The sequence below is a fragment of the Erythrolamprus reginae genome, chromosome 1 (genome assembly GCF_031021105.1).
Source record: "Erythrolamprus reginae isolate rEryReg1 chromosome 1, rEryReg1.hap1, whole genome shotgun sequence".
NCBI classification, from domain to species: domain Eukaryota; kingdom Metazoa; phylum Chordata; class Lepidosauria; order Squamata; family Dipsadidae; genus Erythrolamprus; species Erythrolamprus reginae.
In genome coordinates this window covers 38,538,584-38,549,641 of record NC_091950.1, presented here as the reverse complement: position 1 = coordinate 38,549,641, position 11,058 = coordinate 38,538,584, and the positions used below count along the sequence as shown (strand labels likewise).

The 11,058-nt window shown below is 45.2% G+C and overlaps 1 protein-coding gene across 2 annotated transcripts in view; it reads right to left on the bottom strand.

Moving 5' to 3' along the window:
- CCDC198 (coiled-coil domain containing 198) overlaps positions 1 to 11,058 on the bottom strand; it is a 28,617-nt gene continuing 17,559 nt past the window's right edge. For both annotated transcript variants that reach the window (XM_070749771.1, XM_070749780.1), the window contains one exon: positions 1 to 3,474. In XM_070749771.1, coding sequence (XP_070605872.1) covers positions 3,218 to 3,474 — 257 coding nt within the window. In that variant the 3' untranslated portion in view covers positions 1 to 3,217. The remainder of the gene's footprint in view (positions 3,475 to 11,058) is intronic.

Genomic DNA, 11,058 nt, shown 5'->3' with positions numbered 1-11,058 from the left:
CTTGCAAAGTGTTTTGAAATTTCTCTAACTGCTTTCAGAAGCCAACTAGGACACCCCTTTTAGGTTCCTAGTTGGGTCCTACAGGCAGTCAAGCAAACAGCAAAAAATCTTTTATTATTTTTTTCCACTTCATGTTCATACAGATATCAATGCATATACCTTATGTCCATCTCAAAAACATACATAATTACATTTTTCTTAACTAGTCTTTTTCATATTCATATTAACACCTCTAGTTGATGCATTACCAGGTCTGTATTCATGTTTCTCTTTCTCACTCCCCACCTACTCCCTCCATCTCTCCCATCCAGTAAAGGGCTGCTCGACTTTGGCGCTACTGGTCAGCAGTGGGCTATGAGCCGGAACGCTAAATTGTGCTCGTAAATGCTAATAGTGCGGCGGCTCGTAAATGCTAATAGTGCCAGCACGATTTTGCTTCTGCACCTGTGGAGGTAGCAAAATCATGCATGGAGCCGCAAGTGTGGCTGTGTTTCGTCGAGTTTTTATTGCTTCCGTGCATGCCAAAACACGGGTGCACCTACGGCTTTGTGCGTGATTTTGCTACCTCCACAGGTGCGGAAGCAAAATCACGCTGCCCCCGCCAGCACTTAATGTCACTGCCTTTGTGCCTAAACTGGACATCTGACAATTAGAGCACCTCAGAGAAAACACTTTGACCTTGAGAGTCACACACAACATCCCTTCCCCCCCTGAACCCCAGTTTCAGGGCAGCTTATACTTCCACAGTCACTAAGAGCTGTCAAATCCGGACTGCAGATTTGAAGAGCTTGCTGTGGCTAACATTTAGGCTGAAGAACCATGTGCCTTCAATTTTATTTTATTTTATTTGTACTGGAAAAAAATCAGGACAGGAAAATACAATGTTAATCTGAGTTTAATTCATTTATTTTGACTTGAGAAGCCACGGGGAGAGTGGCATTATGAAGGATGCTGGGATGGAATTCTCAGCAGAATTCTCAGAATTCTCAGAAATGATGATAATAATGATTAAATTTCTGGGAACAGAATAGAATAAAATAGAATAGAATAGAATAGAATTTTTTATTGGCCAAGTATGATTGGACACACAAGGAATTTGCCTGTGGTGCATATGCTCTCAATGTACATGGAATTTATTTATTTATTTTATTTATTAGATTTATATGCCGCCCCTCTCCGTAGACTCGGGGCGGCTCACAACATACAATAGAACAATTCACAACAAATCTAATAAATTTAAAAAACATTTAAAAACCCCATTATTAAGCCAGACATACACACAGACATACCATACATAAATTGTATAGGCCCGGGGGAGGGGGGAATGCCTCAATTCCCCCATGGCTGACACCAGAGGTGAGTTTTAAGGAGTTTTGCGGAAGGCAAGAAGGGTAGGGGCAGTTCTAATCTCCGGGGGGAGCTGGTTCCAGAGAGTCGGGGCCACCACAGAGAAGACTCTTCCCCTGGGACCCGCCAGGCGACATTGTTTAGTCGACGGGACCCGGAGGAGGCCAACTCTGTGGGACCTAATCGGTCGCTGGGATTCGTGCGGCAGAAGGCGGTCCCAGAGATATTCTGGTCCGATGCCACGAAGGGCTTTATAGGTCATAAACAACAATTTGAATCGTGACCGGAAATTGATCGGGCACAATACCTATGTATTCTACTTGTTCTATCTTTTTATAAGGGCCTAAAGATGTGGCTCTGCTGGTTGGCTTTGGGCCCCAGTGGCTGAATCATAGTGAAGGTTGTTGATCAAGTAACAACAGATACCACCTTTCCCCCCCTCCTCACGAGTCCTTAGGTTTTAATGTTGATTTTAATTATTTGGTTTTAAATGTACATGTATAGACATATTTTTATGGCTGTAAACTGCCTAGGGATACTCTATGGCAAGATGAACAGCCAATACATTTTATAAATAAATGGGTGAAGAAGAGCAAAGAAATGAGTGCCAAAACCCTATGCCAATAAGTGCATTAGGAAAAATATAGAGACGAGGCTGTCCAAGATTTTACAAAATGCTAGAGATTCTTTTTATTCACTTTGTTGCTCCTCTTAAGAACACTCTGTGATTAGCATTTCCTCTGTAAGGAAAGGAGGTTTAGCTTCCCAGAGCATAAGATTATAGGAAGATAGGAAGGATGCTAATCAAAACAAAGGTCTCAACAATCAAATATTATTTTTCCAGAAGTTTGTTCCACTTCTAAAGAGAGTGACTTATTATTTTTAATTTATCAGAATGATAAATGATTTCTCCCAAATAATATGTAATATGTGTAATGGGAGGATCGTCAAAAATGTCTTGATTTTGGGAGGGAGAGGGGAAGGGAGGGAGGGAGAGGGAGAGAGAGATTGAACTCTGAATGATGGGAGTGCAGACTTTTCGAGACCACCAGCAAAACACACACATAATCTAGAACCAAAGGAATATGGAGTTTAAACCTCAAAGAGGTATAATGGTTAATAACAGAGTACTATACTACAGAATATAGAAAACCACAATATGATATAAGAAAGAAGACATTAAAAATAGTGTGGATATAGAGCTTATAGAAAATAGCGAAAGCAATAGGGTGGATGGATGGATGGACGGACGGACGGATGGATGGACACACACACTTACACACTCACACAGTAACAGAAATGGAAGAGACTTGTATGGCATCTAATCCAACCCCCTGCTCGAGCAGGAGACCCTACACCATTTCTGACAAATGACAGTTCCAATCTCTTCTTAAAAATCTCAAGTGACGAACCTCCCACAACTTCCGAAGGCAAAGCTGTTCCATTGGTTGATTGTTCTCACTGTGAGAAAGTTCCTCCTTATTTCTAGGTTGAATCTCTCCTTGATCAGTTTCCCTTCATTATCCCTTGTCTGTCCTTCAGGTGCTTTGGAAAATAACTTAACCCCCCTCCTCTCTGTGGCAGCTGCTCAAATATTGGAACATTGCTGTCTTCCCTGCTCCTTCTCTTCAATAGATAGATAGAAAGAAAGAAAGAAAGAAAGAAAGAAAGAAAGAAAGAGAGACAGACAGACAGACAGACAGACAGACAGACAGACAGACAGACATATGGGACACTGCTATCGTGTATCACCTGGTCCTTCTCTTACTAGAGAAAGAGAGAGAGAGAGAGAGAAAGAGAGATGGAGAATTACAAATGGAAGGGGAGACTAATACCAGAATACCATCTCTAAAAGGCTGACTTATATAATTTAAAATTCTTTATCAAAAAAATCATCAAAAAGGGTAATCCTTTCTGTCTTAGTTCTCACTAAAGCAGGCCTCCGATAATGTTTCCTAAAGTTGCCATTGCAATCGCTCCAGTTATTGGTGTCGGTGCTGGAAGCATCTGAAGACGACTCCGTTGTTGCTTGTTGCTTCAACAGCCATGTCTCCACTTTGTCCCTCTGGTCCAGATGGGATTTAGGTGACCCGGATTCTTTAAGAAATTCTCTGTGCCACAAATCTCCTAACAAAAACAAGCAAAAGGCAGCTTCAGTATTGTTCAAACGCACAGGAAGAAATGTGATGCATTAGTAACCTTGGATCAGTGCCATTTGGTCCAGCTTAGTCCCAACCTAGATGTTCAGCAACTACAATCCATTGATAGCATTGGCCATACTGGCGGCCATGGATTATGAGAGTTGGGGATCAAATTTTTTGAAGGAGATCAGATTGGCCCCACAACATTCCTGCAAATAAAATACTAGAGGTTGGCACTTTGACTTGGGTTACGTCAACCTAATTTTTAAATTCTAAAATATTTTAATAGATCAGGCATCAGGAATCCTCGTAGACATAGAAGAGCTACACACTTAAAAGTCTGAAATCACATTGTCCACCTCTGATATACTGCACTTGTAAAAAATGAACTTTTAGCTTTCTCCCAAAAGTGTCATTCTTCACAGACAAAAGGGCATGCTTCTCCATCAATGCATGAGAGTCTGATTTAGTCTTTTGGGGTGAAAATAACCAAGATGAATTTGTTAGCCTTTGAAGCATCACAAAATCTATCATTGTCTCCTTTTATGAAATGAGCACAATGAAAGAAAAGGCACATTTTGATTTCCACTTAGGACTTATTTCCACTTAGGAAGCGACAATGAAAGGAAAATAGTCTACAACTGTTCTGTCTGGGTCACTCCAGAAGCCAATACCAACCCAAAAAGAGAAGCCAGACACACTGGTAAAAGGCAAAGGCAGTTTTATAAAATTCAAGAAAAACACAGGTAACAGAAAATGTCCTTACAAACAGGAAAATGCTGTATCTTCAGATATATTCACGAAGGACAAAAGTCCATGCAGCAATACAGAATTCTTGCTGCCAAGCCAAGGCTGTAGATAGCAGACCTACACCTCCCATGGATCTTCCAAAGCTGCTGGGCCACAAGCCAGGAACAGAGACGCCGAGAAACAAGACAGGATAACGCCACGCCAAGCTGATAACACTCCACATGGCTTAAAGGGCTTGCCTGCCTTTTAAACCCTGCTGATGAGTACCACACCCAAACCCAGCTGTTTCTACTTCAATGGTGAAAATATCTCTTTAACTGCTCCTTTCGTTTCTCTGAACGTCGCTGTCTCATGTCAATGACAGCTTGTGCGTCATCACCTAATGACTCCAAGCTACTGGCTGGGGAGAGCCCCCCCCCGGGCTCTCATGCTGTTCTCCTTCATCCCATTCCTGATTTTCCTCTCCCCCGTCTGACTGTTCAGCCCCCTCCTCTGCGCTGTCATCCTCCTCCGGGCATGGAGCCAGCAGAGACACAGCTGGTCCCTGAGCAGCCACAGGCTGAATCACAACAACAACCAAGTGTTCATTTCAAGGCATCTCTCTAAAAATGATTACTGTACAATTAGTGGAAAAAACTACTCTGGAACACGTGCCTATGGCCATTCTTTAGGCATTTTTTGACCTAGTCTTCTATACTAACACTTCGTTGCAGGTAGAAATGAATTCGGTGTTATTCCAATTCAGAAATAGATTGTGGCACCTGGAATGGAGTCTCTCCATTCCTCGAATTTCTAAAAACGTATGGCATGGTACAAATTTTACAATATTCCTGATTCTGTACCATACAAGTGCCTAAGGACTTTATGTCAAATCAAGTATTTTTATTACAGATGGGTATAGTAAAAAAAAGAAGAGTGGTTGGATGCAACAATTTGCTACTGGGAAAACAGAAAAAAACAACAGGACAATAAAATGATAAATCTTATTAAACGTTTTGCATTGTGTAACTTGGTGAAGGAATTTGGCCACTTGACATGATCGAAACATTTAAATATATTAAAGGGTTAAATAAGGTCCAGGAGGGAAGTGTTTTTAATAGGAAAGTGAACACAAGAACAAGGGGACACAATCTGAAGTTAGTTGGGGGGAAAATCAAAAGCAACATGAGAAAATATTATTTTACTGAAAGAGTAGTAGATCCTTGGAACAAACTTCCAGCAGACGTGGTAGATAAATCCACAGTAACTGAATTTAAACATGCCTGGGATAAACATATATCCATCGTAAGATAAAATACAGAAAATAGTATAAGGGCAGACTAGATGGACCAGGAGGCCTTTTTCTGCCGTCAGACTTCTATGTTTCTATGTTTCTATGTTAATGCACAAGTGTTGGATTAGCATCTCTTAAAAAACAATAGACACAACATTTATCAATGTGACCCTCATACTTTATGTCATCTCTACCATACTGAAAGTCAATCAGCAAGCAATCTGTAAGCCTAGTACAAAATAGAAACAATGCCTCCAGGACTGTATCCTTGGAATAATTTCATCCCAATTGAATATGTATTTCCTGTTCTAATTCTAGTTATAGGAGAGCTCATTTGATGGTATTTCTCTGACGTCCACCTGCATCATTTAGTGAGTGTTCTGTGCACAACCCTTGGATTGAAACCCCTGGCTCAAAAATCCTTTATTTTATGAAAAATCAAACTCTTTATTGATATAAATCAACCATTAGCTCGTCTATATGTCTGAATTGGTTTGAATGACTTGTATGTAAGCTACTGAATTGTCTTTAGTTTTAATTACAATTTTAGCAATTAGTTTTTTTTCTTGACTTCTTTTTCTTGCTGTTATTTGTAAATTTTATTTTGTTGTAAGACACCCTGAGTCCTTTGGGATTTGGGCAGCATAGAAGTCAAATGAGTGAATAAATAAAATAATAAATAAGCACACATAATGAAAAGCAGATTTTAAATGGCCAGGAAGAAGGGAGTATTTTCTCCTTAGAGCTAAATGTCAACAATGTCCGGGGAAGGCGCCTAATCAGCATTTCTTAGAGCAGTGTTTCCCAACCTTGGCAACTTGAAGATATTTGGACTTCAACTCCCAGAATTCCCCAGCAAGCAAATGCTGGCTGGGGAATTCTGGGAGTTGAAGTCCAGATATCTTCAAGTTGCCAAGGTTGGGAAACACTGCCTTAGATAACACAGTCCATTTATCATTTAAGCATATGAATTTTGCTCACCAGAGTCCTAGCAACAAGCATCTGGCAGAGAAATGAGTTTTATTGTGGCAGAAATCATGGTTCAAGCACACCCCCAGTCTCACATCTCTTCCACTGCCTTTATACTCCTGGAAGTGACATCACATCACAAAGAGGCTAAGTCAATGCAGTAATACCTTTCACTATGCAAGTCCTCTCACCTCCTGAGCAATCTTCTATTGCGAAGATCTATTCACTGACTTTCTACTCTAATGTCTTCCTGATCCTCTGACTAGGACCACTCATCCATTGTCATATCAGCCCCCTCTAGTGGTTCCTCAGGCTCACTCAGGTCACTTGTGCTGTGTTTGCTTAGAAACAGCCGGCCGGTTAGAGCCGTGCGATTGGCGTCCCTATCCAAGGTTCTGATAGGGCGCGTTCCATAGTTACTTTGTAAGCGGGAAAGCTACTGTGTATATGATTGGTTCCTGCCTCAGCCAGGGCTTGCTATATAACTCTGTTTGTATTGTTGGATTTCTTTTAAGCCTGTACCTGCCTGTCTGGCATGCATTCCGTATTAAAGTGATCTTTTAAACAGGGCCTCCTCTGTTTTACTGGCGACGAGGATTCTCGCCATTTCTTCAAGGGTCTATGCTTGGACTTTGGACGTAAGTGACAATGTCAGTGCAGCTTACTTTCGCCCCCTTCAATCCCCAAGGGGAGACATGGGACTCCTATGTTGCCCGTTTCGATTGCTTCTTAATCTCCAACGGGTACACGGAAATTTCCGGAGACAGGAAAAGATCTTATTTCCTGGGGTTTTGTGGCCCCGAGATGTTCGAAACGGCCCGAGCATTGTTTGCCCCTACTTCAATCCACGATGTGTCTTGGGATGATTTTTTAAAAACCTTGCAGGATCATTATGCCCCGGCTCCATCTCGGTGTGCGAGGCGCTATAAATTTTACCAGCGGAACCAAGCTGAGGGGGAATCTATAAATGACTATGTGGCCGCCCTGCGCCGAGCGGCACTTTATTGCGAGTTTGCAGACCTGAATGATTATCTCCTAGACAGGCTTGTAATAGGGGTAAGAGACGGTCGGCTTAAGCGGCGTCTCCTGGCCATTAGGGATTTGACATTTCAAGCGGCGCTAGCGGAGGCTCGTGCGTTTGAGCTGTCAACGCAGTCGCTAGCAGCCATGGACAGCACCGTCAATGTTACCCGAAAGACTATGGTAACCACTGATAAGGCCACCGTTCTCCCAGAAGAGGATGGCAGTCATGAAGCAGAGGAGGAGGAGGTGTGTAAATTGGCAGTGAATAGGAGCCGAGATGCTCCTGTTACCCGTCCCAGGCCACCCCAGGCACCTTGTCAGGGCTGTGGGGGCAACCATCTGAGGTCCTCCTGCCCTTCCCGTGATGCCGTGTGTTGGCATTGTGGTGCCAAAGGGCACCTTTCCAGGGTCTGCCGTTCTCGCAGAGTTTCTACAGCCACTGGCCGAGAGCAACGGGAGCCCCAGAGTTTTATTCCCCGATGGCAGAAAAAATTTCCCTCCAACCGGCGTGAGGATTGCAACGCTATCTATAGTCGGCCACGTTTGGCTACCACTTTTGTGAAGGAGATGTCCAGTTCAGCGGAAAAGATCTCGTTGGAGGTCCAGTTGGGCACTTTGAGGTGCCCTATGCAAGTGGACACTGGATCTGCCCATTCCTTAATTTCGTGGGCGACATTGAAGCGCTGTTTTCCAGCTATCAGCAGAGGTCGCCTGTCTCCATGCTCTGTGCAACTGAAAGACTATCAAGGGACACCAATACCTATTGTGGGGGAGGGCCGTTTTCCAATCCGTTACAAAACTTTCGTGGGCAAATTGCCTCTTATTGTAATTAATGGGCCTTTCTCTAATCTTTTGGGCTTGGACTGGTTCAAGGCTTTGGGACTCTCTGTGACTGGGGTAAATGCTGTAAATGACATGGGGAGGTTTGAGATTTTGGCGCGGGAGTTTCCTACCATATTTGATGGTCAGTTGGGCTTTTATAAGGGAACCCCGATATCATTCGGTTTAAACCCACAAGAACCGGCGGTTCGTTTGAAAGCCCGCCGGGTGCCCATTCCCCTCCGGCCGAAAGTTGATGAGGAACTGGACAGACTGATCGCCCAGGGGGTGCTAGAGCCGGTGGATCAGGCTAAATGGGAAACCCCGGTGGTCATTGCATTTAAGGGGGATGGGGGAATTAGGCTGTGTGGGGACTACAAATGTTCCATTAACAAAGCGTTGGCACACCATTCATATCCGTTGCCAGTGGTGCAACAGCTGCTGCACACTTTGGGAAAGGGTCGGGTGTTCGCGAAGCTGGATTTATCTCAGGCTTATCAGCAGCTTCCCGTTGACCCCCTGGCTGCAGAGGCGCAGTCAATCATCACCCATCGGGGGGTTTTCAAGTGTCACCGTTTACAATTTGGGGTCTCTATTGCCCCAGGACTATTCCAAGGCCTGATGGAGAGGTTGCTATATGGGCTCGATGGCACGGTGCCATACTTCGATGACGTCCTGGTGTCGGGGAGTTCCACTGACGAGTTGATGGCACGAGTAAGGAAGGTTTTGTCCAAGTTCAGGGACGCGGGGCTTAAGCTAAAGGAAAAGAAATGTGTTTTTGGTGTCCCAAGGGTAGAATTCCTGGGCTTTATTGTTGATGGGGAGGGAATTCACCCCACCCCTGAAAAGACACGGGCGATTAGGGATGCCCCCAGGCCACGATCCAAGGCTGAGCTACAAGCCTTTTTAGGACTTTTAAATTTTTACGCAGTATTCATCCCGCATAAGGCGTCGGTGGCCGAACCTCTGCACCGGCTTTTGGACAAGCACTCGAACTGGCACTGGGGAGGAAGGGAGGAATCGGCATTTAATGGGGTCAAGGACATACTGTTGTCCAACAATGTGCTGGCCCAATACTCTCCAGGTTTACCTTTAATCTTGACCTGTGACGCTTCACAACATGGGGTGGGCGCTGTCCTTAGTCACAGGCTGCCCAATGGAGCCGAAGCCCCTCTGGCATTTTTCTCTCGCACATTGGCACCAGCTGAAAGAAATTATGGTCATATAGACAAGGAGGCGCTGGCACTTATTGCGGGGGTCAAGCGGTTCCACGATTACTTATATGGGAGACAGTTCGAATTGGTCACAGACCACCAACCACTGCTGGGGCTTTTATCAGGAAGCCGTCAGAGTCCAGTAGTCCTATCGCCAAGGATGTCACGCTGGATCGTCTTTCTAGCGAACTATAGTTATACGTTGACCTATAAACCAGGACGCCACATAGCACACGCTGATGCCCTGAGCAGATGTCCGCTGCCTGATGTTCTCGTCGACCCTGCTCCGACGTGCTCCGTGTTTGCTCTATCTGAGAGTAGAATTCCCATCTCTGCAACCGAAGTGGCTGGAGTAACCGGCCGAGATGCCATTCTGTCCCAAATAAGGCAATGGGTATTAAGAGGATGGCCTGCCACAGCCCCTGCTGATGTGTTTGTTCCATTTTTTAGGTGTCAGTCAGAGTTCTCTGTTGAAAAAGGGGTGGTGCTGCGAGGAAGCAGGGTGGTAATTCCGGAAACTTTGCGGGGCCAGGTGCTGGCAATGTTGCACAGAAGTCACCCTGGCATCGTGCGCATGAAGAGCTTAGCTCGGGACTATGTCTGGTGGCCTGGGTTGGATAAGGCGGTGGAGTTAAGGGTCGCTGGATGTGCAGTTTGCCAGGAAAGTCGCCCTTTCCCTCCTCGAGCCGAGCCGCTGGCATGGGAGCCGCCTGCTGGTCCCTGGGCTCGCATACACATTGACTTAGCCGGTCCCTTTATGGGACAGACCTTCCTGATCGTCGTGGATGCCCATTCGAAATGGGTAGAGGTTGTCCTGCTCAGATCTACCTGCGCTCAAGCTCTCATAGACGCCCTACTGACTTTATTTGCCACTCATGGGTTCCCCGACCTTCTCGTTTCGGACAACGGTCCCCAGTTCACAGCGGTGCACTTTGAGTCATTCTTGGCATCTGCTGGCATCAGACATGCGTTAAGCTCGCCTTGGCATCCGGCCAGTAATGGCCAGGCGGAACGGGCAGTTAGGTCTGTAAAAGACGCCCTTAAGAGGATGCCACAAGGTTCTTGGCAGGAAAGGCTAGCAGATTTGTTGCTAGCGCAACATTCCACCCCGTGTGTGGCTACAGGTAAAACCCCAGCCGAACTTTTGATGGGTCGCAAGCTCCGCATCATTCTTGACAGACTGCACCCATGGTACTCTCAAACGGTGCAGTGGCCAGTAACCCCAACCCGGCAGGTGAAAATTGGTAACACTGTGTTTGTCAGGGCTTACTCAGGAGGTCAGAATTGGGAAAGGGGAACCGTAAGGAGAGAGCTGGGGCCTCGATCTTTTGAAATTGAACTGGAAGATGGAAGGGTTTGGAAGAGGCATTTAGACCAGATCCGGATTGACAGGGCGAGCGATGTTCAAAGGGAAGGAGATGAGGAGCAGTCTGGATCGTTTCTTAGTCCGTTACAGCTGCCCGTTAGACTGTCAGGGGAAAACGCATCCTCGGAATCTTTAAGGGGTGAGGAAGTTCGGAAT